At 36.3% G+C, this 26,649-nt stretch overlaps 1 protein-coding gene across 4 annotated transcripts in view; it reads left to right on the top strand.

The window, feature by feature from the left end:
• FBXL4 (F-box and leucine rich repeat protein 4) overlaps positions 1-26,649 on the top strand; it is a 70,965-nt gene that overhangs the window by 21,500 nt on the left and 22,816 nt on the right. For all 4 annotated transcript variants that reach the window (XM_036871967.1, XM_036871970.1, XM_036871969.1 and 1 more), the window contains exons 4-6: positions 7,207-7,549; positions 16,523-16,767; positions 23,968-24,181. In XM_036871967.1, the coding sequence (XP_036727862.1) occupies positions 7,207-7,549; positions 16,523-16,767; positions 23,968-24,181 (802 nt within the window). The remainder of the gene's footprint in view (positions 1-7,206; positions 7,550-16,522; positions 16,768-23,967; positions 24,182-26,649) is intronic.

Raw genomic sequence — 26,649 nt, forward strand, 5'->3', positions numbered from 1 at the left:
GAAGTTGCTTAAGCAATGATTTCATGAATTGGTCATAGTCTGGTCCCCTTGACTTTGTGAGTCAAGAAGCATGACTTTGTCATTTAAGTCAGAAATGATCAGACCCTTTTCCGGTTAGTTCTTTTTAAAGCAGATGCCACTTTGTTAGTTACAATCAGGGACAGGCTGGGAAGCAGGGAGTGAGTAGGTATACCTATTAGAGTACTTTAATTTTATTCTAGTTTGTTTTCCTATTCTATCCCTTCACTTTCAGCAGGTAAAATGGAACAGTGTTGGCAAGAGAACTTTCTTTTTGCTGGTTACTAGATGTGCTTACTAACCAGGAGGAATTTTGTTTATAAGGAAGCTCTCTGCATCCATGTGCCTGGCTTCCAACCTGAATATGTTAGAAAACTTGCTTTCTCCAGTTTCCGTTGATGAACGTCTCTCTTCCTCTCTTGTCTACCTGCTGCTTCCTGGGAGCCCTAGAGAGACGTTCTCAGTGAATAACAACAGGTCAACAGTTACAGAGACAGAGTGCTTTGTGTCCAAGCACGGGACATATAGTAGGCATTCAGAGCAATCAACAGAAGGAGGAATAAGTGGGCTGGTAAAGAGAATGCTGGTTACCAACCCAGAATTAAGGGCTCCAAGTGCAGACAAAGCGCAGCCTGATAGGGATTCCATGCTGAATTTTGCACATGATACTGTAGATTTAAAATACTTACAAAGGACATTAGTGTTTGTCAGATTTGTCCAGTAGATGAATACAGTGTGTGGGCATATATAGTCAGCACATAAATGTGCAGGCTACAAAGGCCATGACTTAAAGCAGTTTAATCTCATCAACACTGTTCTGGATCTAGAGGATTACGAGTCAGGGCTATCTCATGGAAAATTGTGTGTGTGTGTGTACACACATGCATGCACATGTGCATTTGCTTGTATTTGCTTATTTTCACTGACTAGTTTTTTAAATTCTGGCATTAATTTTCTAAAATAAAAAGATTGGCATAGGAAATATAGCCATTATTTTATAATAATTTTAAGTGGAATATAATCTGTAAAAATATTGAATCACTATGTTGCACACCCAAAACTATTATAATATTGTAAATCAACCATACTATAATTTAAAAAAAAGATATTGGCATATTCTCTTGTTGGGTAATGTAGATATTTATCTCTTTCTAACTTTAAAATAATATATTCTAGTTCTATTAGAATTTTAAACAAAATCACCTTAATACAGATAATACCCCCAAATCAATTTGTATTGGTCTCAGAGTTAATGTTAATTTGATTCAACTGGCCACCGACCTATAAACTAATTTTTCCATCTTTTTACCACTTTTCTTTATTACTTCTTAGGTTATCAAGAAAAATCAAAATAAAATATAAATAAACTAATGATACTTGAATTTTTTTATGTTTAGACATTTAAAAATATTTCTAATAACTGATAAGGTTTGATATTTTTCAACTTTAAGAATGCTATCATATTTAAACTTATGATATATGTATAACTAAATATATAATGTTTATGCTATATAAAGTCAGAAGCAAAAATGATGCTAACATAGCATTAAACTTTTAAACATGCTAGAAATGTTAAGGAAGTCATTTTAAAGCATCATCTTAACCTTGTCCATTCTGCAAGGTAGAGAGAGAGAGAGAGAGAGGACTTTAATAGATTAATACATTATTACAATAGAGTATTTGTGCTCTAATCAGTGCTTGTTTTTAAGCTTGTTTTATTTATAATTTTATAATGTAATTTGCATTATAATGCAAGTCAGGCTATACATAAAGAACACGTTTTGTCTGTATCTTTATTTATTGCAAAGAACCTGGCAGAGGTGATTTCTATATTACATTTTCAGTGTTTCTGTTAAGGCTCATAAAAACTTCTCATTGAAGCTAAACAATAAAATAGGCTGGTTTAGTCCACATGTGTTGTGAACCAGTACAGGCAGTTATTTCACAGGGTCCTGAGTGGTCCTTGTTTCTTGGACATGAGACATTCCTCCAACATCATCTCGTGTCATTTTCCAGCAGCAACAAAAGGATGAGTAAAACCAAAATTTGAATTTTCTCATACCTTCCACCATTTACCCCAGGATTCTTGGAAATGTACTGTCCAAAATTAGGAATGCGTTTTCCCACGAACATGGTTTTAAATGTTTCATACTTCTATTCCTGTATAGCTAGCTCTGTTTAACTGTGTGGATTTTCAGTAGAGTGTTCAAATCAATTCCATTGTTGGAAACCCTAAAGGTTTTTGCATTTAGGCTTTGGGGGCACTTCTTAGGTCTAGGCTGGCATTCCAAATTTGCTTTTCTGCCTTGTCACAGAAAGTGAGAAGATGCCCAGCTAGCTTTCCTTTCCTCCTTAAATCTGCCATAACCTGCTCTGTTCCTTAGAACTCTTCCCCTGCCTCCCAAGATTGGACATAGAGAGGGACCAGTCTCTCCATTCCTACTTTCAGGTTGTCTCTGAATACAAATACTCACAGGTTCTTTATATGTTTGATGGGTTTTATTCCTAGTTTTCAGGAGAGAAGTAGCAAATCTAACAAATATGGGGTGATTATAGGGTTCTGTTAACTGCAGAAGTCCTACTGTTACGGTTAGTGATATGTTTACTGGAATCCCATTGAGTTTCTGCCTTATGCTTTTATTCCTAAAGGTAGAAATTACCAAACTTCCCTTCTCCCAAGAGTGGTGCTATATGCCTTTCTTGCCCCCATCTTGGCCTAAAGACCATTATGGTACTTGTATGTCGATGACTGCTATAGTCTCAGCTCAGATTTCTCCCCTGAGTTTCATACTTTTTTGTCTATTTCAGTTCCCTAAATGCCTTGCTGTAATCAGTTTTTACCTGGATCTCAATAGGCCATTGGCTTATCAAGAAAAAGAGGGAGAGGACTCAAATCAATAAAATTAGAAATGAAAACGAAGAAGTTACAACGGACACTGCAGAAATACAAAGCATCATAAGAGACTACTACAAGCAACTCTATGCCAATCAAATGGACAACCTGGAAGAAATGGACAAATTCTTAGGTAAAACCTTCCAAGACTGAACTAGGAAGAAATAGAAAATATGAACAGACCAATTACAAGTAATGAAATTGAAACTGTGATTAAAAATATTACAACAAACAAAAGATCAGGACCAAATGGCTTCACAGGTGAATTCTATGAAACATTTAGAGAAGAGCTAACACCCATCCTTCTCAAACTCTTCCAAAATATAGCAGAGGGAGGAACATTCCCAAACTCATTCTACGAGGCCACCATCACCCTGATACCAAAACCAGACAAAGATACTACAAAAAAAGAAAATTACAGACCAATATCACTGATGAATATAGATGCAAAAATTCTCAACAAAATACTAGCAAACAAAATCCAACAATACATTAAAAGGATCATGCACCATGATCAAGTGGGGTTTATCCCAGGGATGCAAGGATTCTTCAATATATGCAAATCAGTCAATGTGATACACAATATTAACAAATTGAAGTATAAAAAACATATGATTATCTCAATAGATGCAGAAAAAGCTTTTGACAAAATTCAATACCCATTTATGATAAAAACTCTCCAGAAAATGGGCACAGAGGGAACCTACCTCAACATAATAAAGGCCATATACGACAAACCCACAGCAAACATCATTCTCAATGGTGAAAAACTGAAAGCATTTCCTCTAAGATCAGGAACAAGACAAGGATGTCCACTCTCGCCACTGTGATTCAACATAGTTTGGGAAGTCCTAGCCACGGCAGTCAGAGAAGAAAAAGAAAGAATAGGAATACAAATTGGAAAACAAGAAGTAAAACTGTCACTGTTTGTAGATGACATGATACTATACACAGATAATCCTAAAGATGCCACCAGAAAACTACTAGAGCTAATCAATGAATTTGGTAAAGTAGCAGGATACAAAATTAATGCACAGAAATCTCTTGCATTCCTATACACCAACAATGAAAGATCAGAAAGAGAAATTAAGGAAACAATCCCATTCACCATTGCAATGAAAAGAATAAAATACCTAGGAATAAACCTACCTAAGGAGGTAGAAGACCTGTACTCAGAAAACTATAAGACACTGATGAAAGAAATCAAAGATGACACAAACAGATGGAGAGATATACCTTGTTCTTGGATTGGAAGAATCAGTATTGTGAAAATGACTATACTACCCAAAGCAATCTACAGATTCAGTGCGATCCCTATCAAATTACCAATGGCATTTTTTTACAGAACTAGAACAAAAAATCTTAAAATTTGTATGGAGACACAAAAGACAATGAATAGCCAAAGCAATCTTGAGGGAAAAAAACGGAGCTGGAGGAATCAGACTCCCTGACTTCAGCTACAGTAATCAAGACAATATGGTACTGGCACAAAAACAGAAATATAGATCAATGGAACAGGATAGAAAGCCCAGAGATAAACCCACATAGCTATGGTCAACTAATCTATGACAAAGTAGGCAAGGATATACAATGGATAAAAGACAGCCTCTTCAGTAAGTGGTGCTGGGAAAACTGGACAGCTACATGTAAAAGAATGAAATTAGAATGCTCCCTAACACCATACACAAAAATAAACTCAAAATGGATTAAAGACCTGAATGTAAGACCGGATACTATACAACTCTTAGAGGAAAACATAGGAAGAACACTCTTTGACATAAATCACAGCAAGATCTTTTTTGATCCACCTCCTAGAGTAATGGAAATAAAAACAAAAATAAACAAATGGGACCTAATGAAACTTAAAAGCTTTTGCAAAGCAAAGGAAACTACAAGCAAGACAAAAAGACAACCCTCAGAATGGGAGAAAATATTTGCAAACGAATCAACAGACAAAGGATTAATCTCCAAAATATATAAACAGCTCACGCAGCTCAATATTAAAAAAACAAACAACCCAATCCAAAAATGGGCAGAAGACCTAAATAGACATTTCTCCAAAGAAGACATACAGATGGCCAAGAAGCATATGAAAAGCTACTCAACATCATTAATTATTAGAGAAATGCAAATCAAAACTACCATGAGGTATCACCTCACACCAGTTAGTATGGGCATCATCAGAAAATCTCCAAACAACAAATGCTGGAGAGGGTGTGGAGAAAAGGGAACCCTCTTGCACTGTTGGTGGGAATGTAAATTGATACAGCCACTGTGGAGAACAGTATGGCGGTTCCTTAAAAAACTAAAAACAGAATTACCATATGACCCAGCAATCCCACTACTGGGCATATACCCAGAGAAAACCATAATTCAAAAAGACCCATACACCCCAATGTTCATTGCAGCACTGTTTACAATAGCCAGGTCCTGGAAGCAACCTAAATGCCCATCGACAGATGAACGGATAAAGAAGATGTGGTGCATATATACAGCGGAATATTACTCAGCCATAAAAAGGAATGAAATTCGGTCATTTGTAGAGACGTGGATGGACCTAGGGACTGTCCTACAGAGTGAAGTTAGAAAGAGAAAAACAAGTGTATATTAACGCATATATGTGGAATCTAGAAAAATGGTACAGATGAACCGGTTTGCAAGGCAGAAATAGAGACACAGATGTAGAGAACAAACATATGGACACCAAGGGGGGAAAGCGGGGGGTGGAGTGGTGGTGGTGGGATGAACTGGGAGATTGGGATTGACATATATACACTAATATGTATAAAGTAGATAACTAATAAGAACCTGCTGTATAAAAAAAAATAAAATTCATAAACAGTAAATAGGCCATTGGGGCAAGGAAATGAACTGACAATATATTGGAGGGGAAAAAAATTGATATGATTAATAAGCATATGAAAACATTTTAAGTGTTAGTAGTCAGTGAATTATAAATTATGTCACAGAGACCTGGGTCACTGTGAAATTAGAGCTTATTTTTAAAAATAAAGAGTGCTTTCAGTGGTCATTCTTATATACTGTTGGCATAAGCTTCTTTGAAAGCAGTTTGTAGTATGTATTGGGAGACTTAAAAATGTTCTTAATCTTTGACATAAAATCTTTATGTAAAAGTTCTGCTAGCTAAAGTAAATAAATAGAAATAGAAGTATTTATTGAAGTATTTTTGTTTGTGTTTTTAATTTTCTCTGATATATTAGAAAACAATATTAGAGAAATGGTTATTTATGCCATATATTTGAGAATATTATATATCTAATGATGCTATGTTATGAAGAATCTTTAAATAATTTTGGAAAATAATTTTTTAAGAAGACCTATAGAAAGACATGGAATATGAGTTAGGCCTTGAAGAAAAGATGGGCAGATAATTGTAGGTTAGGCATTTCATTGGGAGAGGAAGACAACATGAGCAAACACCTTCGTGTGGAAATAAGTTTATTATCTGGAAAGTAATGATTAACCTGGCTGAAAAGTAGAAGTTCATTTTGAAGGAATAGGAGAAAATGTTATTCACCTGTTATGTGTTAGCTACTTGCTAGGTACTGAGGATACAAGGATGACTAAAAGATGACAATAATGGAAATTTAGGAGAAGGGCATATATGAGACAATTTCATGAAAACTCTGATAAAATTTAATGACTGGATAAAAGAAAATCAAAGAAAATGATAGTTTTGGGACTTTCCTGGTGGTCCAGTGGTTAAGACTCCGCACGCTTCCAACGCAGGGGACGCGGGTTTGATCCCTGGTGGGGGGATCTAAGATTCCACATGCCGTGTACTGTGGCCAAAGAAAAATATAATGAAAGTTTTGAATTTGTATGGCACCAGTAACAGAAACAGAAAAGGGGACCTTCGTGAGGCAAGGTGAGAAGTTTAGTTTCCACAGTTGGTTTAGGGCATGCACACAGGAGTGCTTTCTACTGTGTGCTTTAATACTTTGTGTTTACTGTATCTGTAAAACTGAATGTTGTTCATGTACCTCTGACTACCTATTCCAGTTTTTAACTTACCAAAGTGAAATCTGCCATAAAGGACTTTCTAGGGAGTTGTAAAAATAATTTAAGTAGTAAAAATATTTTAAGTAATAAGGTCTATGGCATTTAGGTTTTAAATTTTTTTCATGTCCTGGAAACAATTCTTGGTTTGATCCTATCCACCTTGTTTAATGCTTTTGCTTCACACTGTAATGTATTGGGCTGGGCCCCTAACATTAAGGTAACAGTAAATCTCATTCCAAACTGTATTATAGGGAAGTTTCTTTCTTTGGCAGATGGGAGATTCTTTGGTCAGAGAAACCTACGAAGGTGAATGCTTCCCAGGCTCGCCAGTTTAAACCTTGTATTAAGCAGATAAATTTTCCCACAAATCTTATACGGCTGGAAGTAAATAGTTCTCTTCTGGATTATTACACTGAATTAGATGCAGTTGTATTACATGGTACAAAGGACAAGCCAGTGCTTTCTCTCAAGACTTCACTTATTGACATGAATGATCTAGAAGATGACTATGAAGAAAAGAATGGATGTGGAATGGACAATCTGAACAAAAAGTTTAGCAGTATTGCCCTCAGGGAAGGGACAAGTAATGGATATTTTGATAAACTACCTTATGAGGTAAGCCAAAGATATTCAGTAGCAATATTGGACATACTATCATTTTAAAATGTTTAGATGTTAATGTTTATTTTGCTAGATGTCAGAGAAATCGGAGCATTAGCAAGGTATACATAATCTGATGTATTGTGTATTTTGATTTTGGAAAGACTAGACAAAATTGTGTTCAGTAACTTCACCACCTTTGTTTTGGATTGACTTTAGTGATTCTGAATAAACTAGTAAATATATGTTATTTTATCACTGATTAACAATAACCAAAATACATAAAGCAATGATAAATTACACTCCACTTTAATTCATAATTACACAGTGTTAATATGGGCAATATGTGCTTAACTTGATACCGGTTATGTTAAAGATGATTTGCTATGAAAAATAAGAGTATTAATAAGACTGTGAGAGAAATGCTTATTCTGTTTAATAGTGCACAGTTTCTCCAAGTGTCATATAATCTTCTATACTAACTCTATTCTGTATTCTAACTAGCTATGACTTTTGGTCTAGGCAGGTATAGAGTGCCTTTTACCTCAAGTCTTGTTTTCAGTGTGTCACTACAGGGGTGTTTCCAGGGTATATTTAGCACTCCTGGCTCACAGGCCTCAAATGCCATTAGCACACCCCCTGCGGTGGGAGTAGGGCCAGGCATTCCTTCCCCTGCTTAGAAGAGCTGTGTGTGGTTAAAAATAATATAATCAGATCTTTTAAAGAAAATTTTATAAACTTAAGCTTTAACCAGTTCAGCTATCCCCCTTCCACACTGGTGGGTATTTCAGGTTTCATTGTAATAATACAAGTAGCTTAACTTGCATGGAACAATAAGGTCACCTCTTGAGTGCCTAACAGGAACTATAATGCCTGTTCAGCATTTCACAATTCAAATGCTATGGTACATCCTGTGAAGTAGCTAAAGTTGCCACATAAAGATGAATTTAAGGATCCAAGGTAATTCAGTCAGTAAGCCATGGAACCAGGATCCAACCCAGGCCTTCTAGGTCCAGTCTTGTGTTATGGAAGGAAGCTTCATAGGTGGGCAAGACACCCTGGCCCTTAGAGGGAGGAGGGAGGGAGGAGGGAGGAGGAGCTGAGCTGGCAGAGAGGAGTGTGGGATGTTGACAGCGTTGTTCCCTGGGGCTTCAAGGAGGGTCTGTCCTGGCAGCAGTGGCAGCAGTTCATCTGGAGGAAGCTCACTTCCTTGATTCTTACCCATTTCCTAAAACTACAGTATAGAGATTTAAATTCAGCAAATGTATTTTAAAGAGTTTGTTGAATTTTATCCAGACCTGGTAAAATGCTTAACGTATCACATTCAAATGAATAACGGGAACTTCAGGCAAAGGGAAGAGTGTGTCCAAAGGTGAGAAGAAGTGAAACTGTGTGACCTGTTTGGGAACTCCAGTATTTCACTGTGGCTGGAATAGGATTTGATAGCAGAAGCTGCAAGAGATGAACTTGGACACAGGCTCAGGGCTGCCTCGGTGCATCACTCCATAGGCCACCGTCCACACAGATGACAGTGATTGGGACATCCCAGCCCTGGCAGCGCACAGCCCACCCTGCCACGTCGTAGAGGGCTCTGTGGGTTTTACCGAGAGGTTTGCATTTTCTCTCTTCAGCCAGTGGTCCTCAGGCTGCTGTGTCTCTCCTGTACGCAGCAGAATCAGTTGAGGGGAGTCATAGAGACCTTAGATTTTATAAATCATTTACCTTTGGTAAAAAATTAGAACAAATCCAAGATTATACCTATAATAATTTCACACTCACTTTCTTGTGTTCTCTGAATTCTTCGTATGCTTTTTTTAGTGGGAGAAAAAGATGTGGAATAATAGCTAGCATTCCAGAAATTATCCATAATATGCAGGCATTTTTTAAAAATTTATTTATTTATTTATTTATTTATGGCTGCGCTGGGTCTTCGTTGCTGCACGCAGGCTTCCTCTAGTTGCGGTGAGCGGGGGTACTCTCCGTTGCGGTGCATGGGGTTCTCATTGCTGTGGCTTCTCTTGTTGTGGAGCACGGGCTCTAAGAGCATGGACTTCAGTAGCTGTGGCACGTGGGCTCAGTAGTTGTGCCTCATGGGCTCTAGAGTGCAGGCTCAGTAGTTGTGGCTCACGGGCTTAGTTGCTCCGTGGCATGTGGGATCTTCCCGGACCAGGGCTCGAACCCGTGTCCCCTATGCAGGCATTTTTGCACATGCTTTGGCCCACAGTTAGAATAATTGCCCAGGTGTTTGGCCTCATGTAAAGTTTGTTTTTCATATATGTCATGGTATGAAGAAGATTGTGAACCTTTTCTGTAGTCAGTAGGGGAACATTGAAAGTTTTATTCATTTTAAAAGAAGAATAACAAATGAGGTTTCCTTCTTAGATTATTCTGTTGGCAAATGAAGAATAGACCAAAAGGAGGTCAGGGTGGGAAGCAGGGATACCAGTCGGGGAGCTACTGCAGAAATTTAGGCAAGAAGTTATGAAGCTCTGGGTACTGGAAAGTTTGGAAAGGAGGTAAGCTGGAGAAGTATTCCAGAGATGCAGAAGGTAGAAATCAAAGTAACTGTTGAATGTGGACATGAAGCAGAACATCACAAGGACTTTTGGGCTTGTGGTTGAAATGACCTGGTGGATGGATATGCCATTAATCATAAGCCAGTGGGTGAAGGTGGAAGGGTGCACTGACTTGGAGGTGCCTGTGATTCATCAAAGCCGACTTCTCTGATTGAGAAGTTGACAGTAGGCAGTTGCTATTTGAGTTTGAAACTCAGGAGGAAGGTCTGAGTTTACGTTTGTGTGAGTCTTCTCAGAAGAGGAGAGGGCTACCATGGTAGATGAAACTGACCAGGAAAGCTCTGAGGGTGTGAATAAAGGGCCAAGAATAGAATTCTGGGATTACTAACATCTAAGAGTACAGTAGAGGAAGACAAGTCAGAAAAGGCACTTGGGACAAGGATGAGATTGTCTTAAAAGCAACGATAGGAAGCTAAACAGGTATATAAAGAACATAAAATGGGTGTGGTCAGCCGTACCGCTGCAGAGAGCTCAGGGACAAGTGCCCACTGGTTTTGGTCATCGGGAGATCTCTGATAATCCTTTACCATTATCAGTTCAATGGAACTATGACCATAGGGCGAGAGATGAGAAAAACCTTACCGTATCTGGTTACGGCATCAAGGAGGGGGGGAGAAGCAGAGACAAAAAGTGTTTGCTCTCTGAGCATAAGCAGAAAAATATTTCTGTTAATATACACCAATCATGGGCAAGACTGTCCACCAATAGTGAATAATACTTGGCATCCTAACACTCCACCCCTTCATGTCACACTCAATAAGGCATATCAAGATGAGGAAGAGTATGAAATTATTATAGATATTATTTGCTCTAATTTATCTTTTAAAAGGAGAAAAGACGAGTGGCAGAAGATGTAGCAGGGTGGGAAGGTTTCTGTTTGTGATGCAAGCTGGGAGAGATTTCAGTATGCTCTTATGCTGTAGGGAAGGAGCCAAAAAAAGAGTAAAAGCTTCCAGTACATGCAAGGGGTTTAATCAATACAACAGAATCACATAGATGAAACCGAGAGATAGAATCAGTCGTCCTGAAGGACATTAATTAGCCATGATGAAAGCAGTACAATGCATAAAGAGTTAATGCTGCAAAACACTGAGTGATCTCACGGTGAGTAAAACGAGAAACTCTTTTTTTAAAAGTTGCCCAAATTATAGGTAATCCAAGTTATTTAAAGGAGAAAAAAACCCACATTTAAATATGTCAAGTGACATAATGTTTCCTTAATTGAAAATAATTGTATTATGAGTAGAGTGGGTTTTGAGGGCAGATCAGCTGTGTTTTGAGACATACAACATCCTACATGCAACATCTTACTTTCAGCATGGTGTCAAATGGTACTTTAGGCTAGGATAACCCCATATAAAAACATCTTTTGACAGACACTAGATACTAGATGAGTAATAATTAATGGGTATTATCTTGTGGGCCTAAAACCTGTTATCTTTTGCTTAATCAGAATCCAAAAGTGCTTTTTCACATGCCAATGTCATGGTCTCAATAACTTCATTATTCTTTTTCTACTTTGATATTTGCTTAAAATATAATATTAAGGATCAGAAAATGTTTTCACACAATATACATCTTTTAATATTGGTGACTTTGGAATGATGCCAGCAATTGCTGAGAGTTATTTAAATTATAAATCAAATAGCTTTTAATATTGTAGTTAAAACAACAAATTTTTAATTCATTCTACAAATATTTAAGGTCCTACGGTTGCCAAGCCCAGATGGCTCATAGGTTCTTTCAGACATTTAAGAAGTGATCAAATCCTGTATTATTTAAACTCTTTCATAGCATAAAGAAAAAGGAAAGTTTTTAACTTCTTAGTGAAGCTGATATAATACTATAGCACATAAAAATAAAATTACAGACCAATTTTACTTCTGCAAATAAAATATAGTGAATAGAATTATTTTAAAATATAATACAAAAAATCATTCCGATGTATTCCTGGAATTCAAGGGTGTTTAGGTATTAGAGAATCTATATGATAATAGTACAGTACTATAAAATAATAACATAGTCAAAGGAGAAAAATCCTACGATCATCTCAGTAGATGTGCAAAATTGTTTGACAAATGGCAGCTGGATAGATATCCAAATTTTTATCAGTGTCTGTTAAAAAGTAAATACCTTATTAAGCTATCTACGAATTGTCTGCTACCAAATATTAGTAACCAAAAGCTAACATCATATTTAATTATCAAACACTAAAAATGCATGGTTCAGTATGGTAGCCACTAGCCACATGTACTGTTGAGCACTTTATGTCTAATCTGAATTGAGATGAGCTGAAAGTATAAAATACACACAGAATTTCAAAGACTTAATATGACAAAAAAAGATTTAGTATCTCAGTAATAATTTTTATGTTGAACACATGTTGAGATGATCATTTTAATATATCTCATCAAATAAAATATATTAAAATTAGTATCACCTATTTCTTTAGAATTTATTTTATTTTTTAACTTCGTTGAGGAATAATTGACAAATATAATTGTATATATTTAAAGTGTACAACATGATTTGATATACATTGTGTAGTGATTACCGAGATCAAGATAATTGACACATACATCACCTCACATTGTTAACTCTTGTGTGACTGTGTGTGGTGAGAATGCTTAGGATTTACTCTCAGCAACTTTAAAGTATACAGTACTGTATCATTAACTAAACTCTTTTGACTTCTAAAAACTTGTAGTTACTAAAAATTTTTAAATTACATATGTGCCTCACATTTATGGCTCACATACAAATTAAAGTCAGTGTTACTTAACATTGTTCTGGAAATACTATCCAATGCTGGAAGATGGGAGAAAGAAATAAGAGGCATGATTTTTGGAAAGAAGGCTGTACAATTATCATCATTTGCAGACAATATGATTTTGTATTAGAATACTCAGAAGAAGAGACCAAAAACTATTGGAACAATAAGTAAGTCAGCAGGTTACAAAGTTAATAGATAAAAATCAGTAGCTTTAGGAACTCTAGGATCAAAAAAGATCATTAAATGGTAAATCATGCCATGCCCTTGAGTAGGAAGACACAATGAAGTAAAGATTAAAGATGTCAGTTTTCCTTAAAGTAATCTATGTGTTCAATGAACTTCCAGGTAAATGTTGTTTGTTTTTTAATAGGAAAGTTCACCTAAAAACTATGAAAATGTTCAGGAAAATTCTGGAAAAGAAGAGTGATGGAGGGAGCACTAGTCCCACCAGATAATAAAGCACATTATGAAGCCATAGTACTGATATTTGTGGATCAACAATGAAGAAAGAGTCTCATTTGCAACCAAACGATCCAGTGCATTCCCACACATAAACTTTTAAAAAGTCAGAACAAAAGTTATTTATTTGACCCAGAGGGCTATTGATATGGGAGAAATAAATGGAACAGAATAGAGTCTAGAAACAGACCAACAGGAAAGAAGGGAACATTGGCAGTTCCCTTGGCAAAGGATTACATTTCTGTAGTTAAAAACAAAGCAAATAGGGCATTCCCTGGCAGTCCAGTGGTTAGGACTGTATGCTTTCACTGCCGAGGGCCCAGGTTCAATCCCTGATCGGGGAACTAAGATCCCACAAGCCACGCAAAACAAAACAAACAAAACCCCAAGACAACAGTGCCATACAATTTTTGTTTCTGTTTTATTTTATCCTTGTGTGTGTTTTTTTTTTAATAGCTACTTTATTTATTTATTTATTTATTTATTTATTTTTTTAGCTGTGTTGGGTCTTTGTTTCGTGCGAGGACTTTCTCTAGTTGCGGCAAGCGGGGGCCACTCTTCATCGCGGTGCGCGGGCCTCTCACTATCGCAGCCCCTCCCGTTGTGGGGCACAGGCTCCAGACGCGCAGGCTCAGCAGTTGTGGCTCACGGGCCCAGTCGCTCCGTGGCATGTGGCATCTTCCCAGACCAGGGCTCGAACCCGTGTCCCCTGCATTAGCAGGCAGACTCTCAACCACTGTGCTACCAGGGAAGCCCCTGTTTTATTTTATTTTTTCCTTCTCCTGCTTTCAGAATGGCAACATTTAAAGTATTGATACCAGTGCTGTCTAGGTTATGAGTGAATGGGTACTTTTATGCCCTGTTTGTGGTAAATTGATGCAAACATTCTGAAGGGCAATTTTGTGTTTATATCAAAACTTTTAAATGCATGAAATTTACCCTAAGATATATTTGCAAAATTTGCCAAGATACACATACATACACAAAATGATATTGCAGTGTTATTTGCAATAGGGAAAAAAGCAGGAAATATATCAATGAGAAATTAGCTGAATTAGTGTATCACATCTGTAAGGTGGAATGGGGTGGATTTGTATGTGCAGATATAGAAATATCTACAAGATACATCATTCAATGAGAAAAGTAAGGTGCAGAACAGTGTATAAAGTATTCTTTTAGTGCAAATCCAAGAATAGAATTTCATACATATTTATCTGGAAGAGATCAGAAAAACTGTTAGCAGTATTTACCAAGGGGCAGAGGGATTGTTACATTTGAGGTTGGAGAGGGAAAAACTCATTTTCTACCTGCCTTCAGTGTTTGGATTTTCTAATATTTTACCTGAATTTTCTTGTGTTGTTTGTATAATTTGCTTGTTGACAATTTGCATGTCATCAGAATGATGAGATTTTAGACTAATTTTTAATTTCCTTATATTTCCCTGTTTTTATAACACATACACACCCACCTTAATGTTATTTTTCAAAAGCCCAGTTCAAATGTTAAAAATAAATAGCAGAGATTTCCCTGGTGGTGCAGTGGTTAAGAATCCGCCTGCCAATCCAGGGGACATGGGTTCGATCCCTGGTCTGGGAAGATCCCACATGCCGTGGAGCAACTAATCCCACGAGCCACAACTACTGAGCCTGCGCTCTAGAGCCCACTAGCCACAACTACTGAGCCCGCATGCCACAACTACTGAAGCCCACGCGCCTAGAGCCTGTGCTCTGCAACAAGAGAAGCCACCGCAATGAGAAGCCCATGCACAGCATTGAAGAGTAGCCCCCCTCTCGCTGCAACTAGAGAAAGCCCGTGTGCAGCAACGAAGACCCAACACAGCCAAAAATAAATAAGTTTTAAAAAATAAATAAATAAATAAATAAATAGCAAAAACACCCCAAGCCTTCTTATACTAAATATATGTATTAGTCAGCAATCCTCATATTTTATATGTACTCTTCAAGCTTATTTTAAATATGTTGTTGTCACTCTTTACTTTGTCATATTTTGGCCTCAAACAGTGTTATTCTGACCTAAATTTAATACTGGGCCTGCATAGTTAAATAAATCGACAAAGAGCATTTAGGTTAAAGGGCATAATTGCAAATCAAAACGTATAGCTAGATAAATACACTGCATTAAGTAAGAAACCCAACCTTCTCTCTCATCTAAAGATTTTTTTACCATTTAGCAAATATTTGATTTTTTTTTCTTAGTGTTTCTTGGTTCAGAATAGGCTATTTAGCAGTGATTCTTTGAAAATTAGTTTAGGAGCCCCCGACTGTTCACCATTAAGAAAAAACAAATCTTGAACTAGTTCAAAGAAACTATTTTAATTAGAGATAAAAACCTTTTTGATTCCTCCTCCTTAATACTTTTTTGTATCTGTTAGCTACTCCCTAGTCACTGCCAGTTGCTGTAAGCAGGCCCCTGGATTCCTCTTTTCTGGAATCTGCAGTAGCCGCCAGGCGGGTTTCCCTTCCTGCCTCCGGTAGTGCCCCCTGCCATGATCTTTCTAAACCATAAATCTGACTCTGTCACTCTGCAGTTACCTAAATCCCTTCAAGACTCCTCATTGCTTTCAGAATAAATCCAGGCTCCTCTGTGAGGCTCTCTGTGACCCAGTCCTTACCACTAACCAATCTTTCCTCTCCCCAGTTTTGCCTCTCACTCTTTAAAGCTGAGCCTTGCTGGTCCAAGTCCGCTTTCACTGTGGTTAGGCCTGTGTCTTGTGTCGGGCTCTAGTAGCAGTCTATGCGTCCATCCAAGCTATTAAAACATATCATCGTACTTATCAGTCCCCACTGGACTCTGGAAACCCTGAAAGCGGGAGCTCTTCTCACCAGTGTTTGACGTGTAGTCGATGTTTAGTAAATGTTAAGTCTGTGAAAAATTGTATTATTCAATAGATTACCAAAATACATCTTTGAACTGTAAAAAAAAAAAAAATAGTTGACATCAATATACTTTGAACGCTCTTGAAATGTAATATATATAGCCTTATGTATGTATGGTTACTACTGATTTGGATAATTCTGTTGAATGTTGATTTATTTAGTATGTGAAAGTATTGTTATAAAATGTGTGATACTGTTGTTCTTTATTAGATCATATCATATGCTTCAGAAGGTGATATTGTTTTTTCAGTCTGGGTGATCTTGGTTTCTCTGTTTTATGTAGCTCATTCAACTGATTCTGAATCATCTGACACTACCAGACCTGTGTAGATTAGCACAGACTTGCAAACTACTGAACCAGCATTGCTGTGATCCTCTGCAGTACATTCACCTCAATCTGCAACCATACTGGGCAAAACTAAATGACACCTCTCTGGAATTTCTGCAGCCTCGCTGTACTCTCGTCCAGTGGCTTAATTTATCTTGGACTGGCAATAGGGGCTTCATCTCTGTTTCAGAATTCAGCAGGTTAGTGCCAAGCCTTGTTGAGGTTATTTAAATCAGCAGGCTATACTTACTATGTAGTAGTTTCGATAATAAAAGTTTGAAATTATATATCATGTACTTTAGATCATGTTCAGAGTGCTTCTGCTTACAGAAGTGGATGAGTTAGTTTCACCGTCCTCTTCAGCTAGACTTCATAAGATGGAGGGAAATTATGCCCTTTACCGCATATTTTTTAAATCCCAAGTAACTTTCAACAGAGCTCTTTTTTTTCTTTCTCATATTTTCAGCACAGATGATTAACACATTTTAAAAACTATTTCCAAATCAAAATCTACCTCCCTAATGTGATTTGTCAGAAATGGAAAACAATTTATTATAGAACATTTTTAATTAAATCTTAATTACATGTGCAATACATCACCCAAATTTAGAAGCTCATTTAAACTAATTATGTTGAAAATGCAATTGCATGTTAAATAGGCGACCACACTTGCAGACCTGCCCAGGTGTTTCTGCTCCTTTCTATTTAAGCATTTAGTTTCCCTACTATTAAATGTCACCTGTTAAACATTTGAAAGCTTGCACGAGTACATATTCATTTAGTAATGCCATAGTCATTTTTCTTGTGAAACAAACAGGTGTTTTTCTCTTAACCTTGATGGTTATTCTCATTGTATGTTACAGTATAATCCGTTTCATTAAGTTAAATAACGAAGAAGTAGACACTTTGGGGAAATTACCCGTTATTTTTGATTAACGAATAATCTCCTATCCTGTTTTTAGAAGTTAGAATGAACTACAGCCCTCCCTACACATATCCCCAGTGGATACATTCCTCAACAGTGGTTTATGAATTAGAAATCTGTATTTTGAGCTTTGTTCCCCTTGACTTAGAGTATAAAAATAAAGATGCAGTTCCAGAAATAAATATTTGATACCATTAGATTCAGATGAAGTCATGTTTGAAATAGTACCAATGTGTTCAAAAGGCTAATATTGATAGTTTATGCATCCAAGTAAAAAATAAACACAAGCAGTAATGGCTTATAGCACATGTTGAAACCATGGATGCACTGAGTTTCTTTCTTTTCTGCCAGAAATAGAGCCAGGGGAAGGGGTTCTTAGATAAAACATGATGGGATTGTGGGTCAGAGTCTAAAGATTTTACAACAGGCTAAGTATACAAAATTCTTTTTTATTATGTAAATTTGCTTAAAAGGGGATATATATATAATATATATATTATATATGTAAAGTAGAAAAATAAGGCATTTCTCTTTGGCAGTGTGATTTTGGTAAGTTTTTATAGAATCCACATTTTGAAAATTGCTGGATCTTTGACAGCTCTCCAGTGGAACACAAGCTTAGTCCTTTTTACTTCCTTTTGCTGCAGACACACCCACTTCATTGGCTAATTTTCCTCGCTATTAATGGGACCAAGAAGAACTGAAGCTAATGATGACTGTGGGTATTCAGAGCATGCACTATAGATCATAAACCAAGACTAACTGACTCTGAGAGCAGATAGAACCATTGGTATCAGTAAGCATTATTTTACATTATAAGGACCTTTGGGTGTTTTAATCCCTCATAGCTCTTTTTTCAATATTTCCCACCATTAGGAACTTACTGTTTGTTTTCACTCTTGGTGTGTAAGGCATTATGGTGAGTGTTGTGGACCATGTAAAGAGATAGATAATATAGTTCCTGCTACAGAAAAGATAAAGAATAAGAATAAACATTTAAACATATCCTTCCTATATTTTTATAAATAAAATAACAGGAAGGCAACTAATGAGTATAGACATTAAACAAAATATTGGTAATGAATGGCTGAAGTCCAGCTTCTTTGGCAAAATGTTGCATATAACCATGGTATAATGAATAAAATGTAGAGATAGTATTAAATCAGTTTTTAAAAACTCTTTATGTAGCTTCTTCTGGTGCATGAGCAGAAACACAAGTTGTGAGAAGAAGGCCGCAATGCTATTTTTAAAATTTTAGACATGTGATGGATAAAGATCTTTTATGAGGTTAAAGCTCCAATCTACTTTCTCACCAGCAATTTCTCTTCCATTTTCAGTTCAACCATTTAGTTGCCATGGGGCTGTTTAAATAATCACAAAAGTACCTACATAAATTTAAGTTTTCCATATTTCACAGGAGTATTTCAGCCAGTAAAACCATAAGTCTTGATAGCATTCCTTTAAGTATAGTCATTGTTCTTATTAAGAAAATAAAAAGGTAAAATAACAGGGAGAGAGAATCCTCTTTTGGGTGGGAGATACTGGAGTTTTGCCTACTGATTGCTGTTGGCCCCCTTGACTTGACTGCTGAATTGATAGTCATTATGGCTTATAGGCAGTATTCCCAGAATAAACGATAAATATTCATGGCTTGATTATTAATGAATAATCTATGAGTAAGTATGGTCTATTTATGCTCATTACTGTGAAGAAGACTTGTAATACTTTAAAGAAAAAAAGTACATTTTTAAAATAGAGACCAATGATGATGAGCTTGCTTTTTGAGTAAGTCCTTGGGAAAAGCTTGATATAGTTTATTTTTGTTACCTGAAAACCTTATCTTCACAAGCTGGAATTGTTTCACTGGATTTTAAAGAACTTAGGAATTTATTTTATTCAAAATAACAGGGAAATTGGAATAATAAGAACTTAAAACTTTTAATCAGTTATTAAAATCCTGTTCTATCTACAGATTTGTGATTTGTAACTTCAAGTACTGCTCATTTATATCATGACTCATTAAAATCACATCTACTGTAATTCCACTTTTCTCTTATAATACACTTTCCTAAAGTCTCGGATATTCCTTTGCCTCCCTGCCTGTTTGTGCTCTGAGGCTTAATCATATCATTCTGATGTTCAAAAAGTCTTAGGTTCTGTTTATTTTTCCTCTATCGTTTTTCTTCAGATAGTTGCTCAAAATAATCACCTTGAGCTCCACCTCAGTTATGTAGAGATTTCTATCCCTCACCCTTCTACTTGTTCCCTTCAGAAAACATTATTGGATGCTTTCTAGATTTAAGAACTTGATGTTTTGACACAGAGCTACAGTTTTATGGACTAGAGAGCTTTTTGCTTATTCATATATTTGTTTATTCAGTTGCCTGCCTGTGTTTTACACTGTTGTCTCTTTTAGATGGTCAATTCCTAGAGATTAAAGACAATTTAAGACTTTCTTTTCCACTTCCTTCTACCATTGCTAGATAGTACTGTACACAGTTAAGCAAGAAGTTTTGTTTTTAATGACTTTATTTTGGATCAGCTATAGTAAATAATGCTCCAGCTATTTGGGATTAAAATTATCTTAAATATACTGTCTCATAAAACTCAAGTGAGTCAGCTAACAAAACATGAGATTAGCAATCAGAAGCCATGGATATTTATACCTAATTCTCCCCTTTACCTTGATACTTCAGGCAGCTTGTAAGGATTAGTGCCTTTTATTTTGTGATGAATAAACTCAGATTAAATCATTCATTCATGTGATGTTAATTATTTTAGGGTGCAAGTTACCATTTAGTAAATTACTTTTTATGTACTTATATTAATCTGGACAAATGAATTCACCTCATAAAGATAAGCAATTTATTTCTCTCTCCAGAGACTCCATTTCTCATAGCAAGAGACCTCGTTTAGGAATTGTTTATCTGAACTTAGGTCTTCTCTTAATACCCTCAGTATCAAGAAATACTTGATGAGAATTCATAACATGGTATGAACAGGCTGCAGGAAGTAGACAAGCTATAATTCTCCTTTCAAGTGACCAATATCACAATTGAGATGAGTAAATAGATGACCAAGACAAAAACATGTATGTAATTTTGCGTTAAAATAAAACTATGAGGAGCATTAAGGCAAGAAACAAGAGTTGTGTTCAGCTAATTAATTGATTCTGCTCCTAATTCTACCTTCTTGGAGTGGAAATATTATGAAAAAGTAGGTAGTGTAGATCTTGTAAGTTTAGGAAGAGAGACTATGGGGATATTGACCAAATAATCTCAGTAAAAATATGCAATATAGAAAAAGGAAGAGAGAGAGTCATAAAGGTAGATAAGCATGATCATTATCTTTATTGTGCTTCCAGATTTTTTCATTCATTCAATCAATTTGGGACGTTTTCTAGTCTATTAACAGTTGGCTTTCTGGTGATTTACTTTCTATCTTTAGAAGGGAAAAGTTCATTAATGAGAGCAAAGAGAAAAGAAATGTCAAAGTATTCCAAGTCCAATACCAAAAAGAATTGTAGAACAAAGTGCTTTGCCAAATAATGAAGACCTTCAAGAGATAAGATGCCTAAAGATTTTAATTTTAAGAGTTAATATACTCATCTAACTTTTGTAATCTGCAAATAATTTTAGAAGTATCAAATCAAAATAGGATACTCCAGATCTCTGACACCCTACATTCATTTCTAGATTGCTAGCTTATAAATAGTGAAGAACTAGCCAAAACTACGATGTATACTCAGAGTAAGGTAAAAACGTTAATTTTGTCATATTTCTTAGGAGTAGTTTGAACCTCTTAATGGAAAAATTCTCTGAGTCCATAAAACTTAGTCTGTTCCAGAGTAGAGGAAATCTAAATTCTTCAAATGAATATTCACCATTGGAAGATTTATTCAACAAAGTCATCCAGTGTTTGTTACATGGCTGACATCATGCTAAGTACTGGGTACACCCAAGAATCTATTTCAATTGTCGAAGGATTTGAGGCACCTTATAAAACTCAATGTAAACAAATCAGTATGTAAGGAAACTGTGGTTAACAGAAAAATAAATTATTGTTGAGAAATAGGTGAGCCTGAGTTCAGTTCAGTATGAAGAAGGTATGTCATAATGTAGTACACACTGCCTCCCTTTGAAATAGATCCTGAGTCTGAATATTGAGCACCACCTTCAGTGCCACCACCGGATCCAGTGCACCGTCCTCTCTTCCCTGAATATGGTCGTGGTGTCCTGAGGGTCCCCCTGTTTTTACCCCTGTTCTCCTTCAGTCTGTTCTCCGCACAGAAACCGGAGTGACCCTGTTAAAGTACAAGCAGGTTGTGCCACACCTCTGCTCAACACCCTCTGATGATTGAGGATCCCATCTCCCTCAAAATAAAAGCCAGAGTCTTTATAGGACACGCACTCTGAACTGCCCCTTACCTCTCTGACCTGCTCCGCATCTCCCTCTCACTTTGAGCCTCCTTACAGTTCGGCACTCTAGGCATTGTCTGAGCTATCCCGCCTCAGAGCTGTCGTGCCTGCCCCTCCCTTTGCCTGGAGTGCTGCTTCTCCAGGGAACTGCTTTGCTCACCCTCTCACTTCCTTTGGGTCTTGATTCACCTTCTCAATGAGGCTTCCCTTACCACCCTGTCTACCCTTGACACTTCCTGTTGTCCTTCTCTGCTTTTATTTTCTCCTTGGCACTTTTCACTCTCTAATATACTATTAATTTTACTCACTTAACTTATTTGTTTATGGTCAGCCTCTCCTACCAAAATGTAAGTAAGCCCCATGAGAGCAGGAACTTTGCTTTGCCCACTGCCAACTTCCAAGTGCCTGGAGTAATGCCTGGGTCATAGTTGGAGCTCAATAAATATTTGTTGAGTGAATGAATTAAGGTGCTTGATGCAAACTGGCAATTTAGCTGCTATAATAGCAAAGGACACAGCAGTGAGACAGGTCGGAGGAATTTAAGGAGAGGGAATAGCGTGAGGACTATCTGAGAATTTGAAGGAAGGTGAGGGCGGTTGTGTGAAATGCCACAATAAATCAGGTAATACAAGGACTGGAAAGAAAGGCCGTTTAATTTGGCATTTAAAAGGAAAGGATGAATTTAGGGAGAGCAGAACATACGCTGCAATGGATTAAGAGTAAAGGGATGTTCTTGGATGTTTGGGTGTAAATAAGATGTGTGGGCTGCTGAGTTATTTGCAACATTTAAAATAAATTTGTAGCAATTAAATTTTTAAATTGTTGTTTGAATGTGTGTTGGCCAAGATTTCACTTTTATTTTAATGTTCGTGGGGTACTTTGGTCTTTGCAAACTGCTTTCACTTATTGTGGGATGTTCAAAACCACAAACAGTGTGGTGAATGCTGTTAACATATTTCTAGTCTGCCTTCTACATTGGAGGAAATGCTGAGACTTGGGTAAACGCCTTTTCCAAGGTCACATGCTAGGAAGTGGTGGAACAGGGCAAAATATCCATCTTTTGACTTAGAAGTCCAGTGTTACTTCCTTTACTTTCATAAGTGATTGATTTACTCAGTTTTATTTTGCATGTGTATTTGTAAGCTAATAATTAAATCATGTAGAAAAAAGATGCGGCATAAATAAAATAACAGTATATGACTGATGTGACACTGAGATGGGCAAGAAAATGTCAAGAGACCTGGACAGGGATGAGTGGTGCGCTTGTTTAAGGGATAAACAAACACACCACTTGTTGATAAAGTTTCAGGGATATGAATACTCGTAGGCTCACAGTTTACTTTTATTATCAGACGATGATTATGGACAGGACTGTTTTCCCCCCATATGTAATGTAATGAAGACAAATATTGTTATTCCTACTCTGATAAAGGGTTTTGTGTCCTCCACATGAAGTTATTTCTGTGTATTTTGTGTGAAGCTGCAATTGAATATCTTGTAATAATTTCAACATCAGTCTAGGCGTTAAATAGTATCAGTTACAAGGAACATATCTCAACAGTATAGTTAAACCAACCCAGAAATTTTCTTAGTTGAGAGGAGGCTAGTCTGATTTGTTTTGAGGTCATTTAGAGATGGCACTTTGTGTGCCACATTCAAAATAAATTATCCAGTACTGAATGGGTACTGTTTAGGGAGAAATATCTTCCAAGAGTTTAGAGTTTTGTTATGTTTTGTTTATTGGCTCTACCAGCTCAGATGTGAATTACAGGTAAGTAGAAGAAAAACACCCTCTGCTTTCTTAATTTCCCACTTAGCAGTAGCTGACTTTTTATGTGATGTGAATCCATTTTATCTTCTTAGGTTGATATATTTTAGCCTAACTGTGCCTGTTTTGGCATGCAGTAAATGAGAATTTAAGTGAAACAAGTTTTTAATTTTCCCTAATAGAAATCTGTTCTTCTGAAGGTGTCTGCTTAGAGTCGATATAATTCCAAAGTGCTTGCAAAAAATATCTTTTAGTTTTATGAAATTCACATGGAACATTGTTTTTACAGGTTTCTGAAGGTCTGTGGATCTGAATTAGTGCGTCTTGAATTATCTTGCAGCCACTTCCTTAATGAAACTTGCTTGGAGATTATTTCTGAGATGTGTCCAAATCTACAGGACTTAAATCTCTCATCCTGTGATAAACTACCACCTCAAGCTTTCAACCACATTGCCAAATTATGTGGCCTTAAACGACTCGTTCTCTATCGAACAAAAGTAGAGGTAAGATTTACACCTCTGCTAGTGTTAATAGCCAACCGAATATTTAGTTACCTGTAATTGCTCATAATAATGTGATTTCTGACTTTCAAATAGTTTAAGTGTATGATGCAACCTGACTATTCTAAAATCATTAGAGCTGGCTGATTCAGTCATTTTAGAATTAGTCTATTGTGTTGTTTTTTTTTTCATTTTAAGAAAATGTTATCCTCTGTGCTCTTAGAATTTTTGTAATGCTGTTCATGTTTCTAGGTAAAGAAGCAAGCAATGGGTTGAGGTGAGCTGAAATGCTGGCAGGGAATGAATTAGAGAAAGAGGTGGGAGGAAAGTATGTAGGAGAACATTTGCTTGGAGTGGGAGGAAGAAAAGTGGAATTTATCCAGGACCAGACTCTGGAGTTAAAATCCCTAATACATAGTTTAGGAATCTCATTAAAGAAAAATGGAGTCATATAATATTTATTGATCTGCTTGCTTTTTTTCACATAGCTCTAGGACATCTTACCAGGTCATTACATATACTACCACCTGACAGTTTTCATTTTTTTTTTTTCTTGGAGTATAATTGCTTTACAATGTTGTGTTAGTTTCTACTGTAGAACAAAGTGAATCAGCTATATGTATTCATATTACATTTTACCATAATCTACTCAACTGTTCCCCAAATGGTCAACATATCGGTTTTTCCAGCTGTTTTTCTTTTACAAACCATCTAGCAATAACATTATTTTGCACAGAGTTTTATATGTACCGGTTATTATTGCTGTAGGATAGAGTTCTGTAAGTGGTATATCTGGTCACAGTATGTGCCTGGGCCCCTGTGGTAAACATCCACTTACTGCCATATACTTGTTTCCTCTACTCCAGTCATGTTGGCCTTCTTTCTATTCCTTGAGCATTCTGATCCAGTCCCAGCTCACAGCTTTTTCTCCTCTGCCTGTCTGGAATATCCTTCCAGCTCATTACATGGCTGCCCTCTTCTCAACTCAATGTCCAACTTGAATATTTTTTTTTCAGAGAGGCTTCTTAGACATTGATAAAAGGTAACCCTCCCCCCCTTCTAGTTTGCTTCTGTCATATCACCCACAGTGTATTTCCTTTTTAGCAACTTTATCACTATGAGATTATCTTATTGGTTTTCATACTATCACCTGTCTCCTCACATTGCGATATAAGTTTCATGAAGGTAGAACCCTTGTCTGTCTTTTTCATTGCCGTGTTCCTGGTATCTAGTATCATACTTGGTAAAGACTGGCCATTCAGTAAATATTTAAATGAATGCATAAGACAGCCAAATTACTTTTCCAAAATGGTGTACCCCACTCTAGTGACCCCTTGCCTGTCTTGAATGTTGCCTTGGCCAAGTATTCAATCTCTCTGTTTCCTCATATCTAAAGTGGAGATAATAAAAATACAGATCTCATAGGGTCATTGTGAGAATTAATTAGATGTAATGTACTTAGAGGGTGCTGAACACATAGTAAACTCTCAATAAATATTAGCTACTAATAACAGTAGTAAGAGAATAATATTACTATGGCAGTTTTGTAGTATGTTTTACTATGTGTTAGGAAAATCTGTTCTTTTTAAACTTAAAAAAAATCCTTGTGTATTATTCTTTCAGATATTTCTTTCAGCAAGGATTTTATTAGCAGTGCCTTTATTATATTTCATTTTGCTCTTTAATAAGGCTTCCTATCTGTTCATATAGGTCTTGTTTTACATCCAAGAACATGTTATAGTTTTCTTCACTTAGGTTTTATATCTTTCTGGTTAAATTTAACCCTTGTATTTTTTAGTCTCAGATACTATTTTCTTTAATTTTAATTGGTTATTGTTAATATAAAGAAAAATGAGGTTTTTGTATATTTATCTTGTATCTGCTCACCTTACTGAGTGCTTATAATTGTTCTAATAACTTAACGTCTTTTGGGTTTTCTAATGATACAATTACATAATCTGGAAATTAATATACTTTTTCTTTCTGTTCCAATATTTAAAGTGTTGCTACATTAAGTAGAACTTCATAAATAAGGTAGAATAATAGAGTCACAATAGGTATACCAGTTGTATTTCTAATATAGAGGGAATTTTTTTTCTTTTTTTAATATTTATGTAACAAATGTTTGCATGCCTGTTATGTGCCAGGCACTACTCTAGGCACTGGGACTTCATTAGTGAACTAAATAGAAATTCCTCATGTAGCTTACTAATTTTATATATTGTTTGATGTTTCTTTCTGATAAGTAGTCTTTATCATTCTCATTTGATTAAGAATATTTTTATCAAAAATGTATATTGTATTTAAAAATTTTAAAGCCTCCATTACCACACTGATCTTTTTTCTTCTTCTTTTTTTTTTTTTTTTTTTAAATTAATTAATTAATTTATTTTTGGCTGTGTTGGGGCTTCGTTTCTGTGCGAGGGCTTTCTCTAGTTACGGCGAGCGGGGGCCACTCTTCATTGCGGTGC

This window comes from Balaenoptera musculus, chromosome 12, assembly GCF_009873245.2.
Source record: "Balaenoptera musculus isolate JJ_BM4_2016_0621 chromosome 12, mBalMus1.pri.v3, whole genome shotgun sequence".
NCBI classification, from domain to species: Eukaryota; Metazoa; Chordata; class Mammalia; order Artiodactyla; family Balaenopteridae; genus Balaenoptera; species Balaenoptera musculus.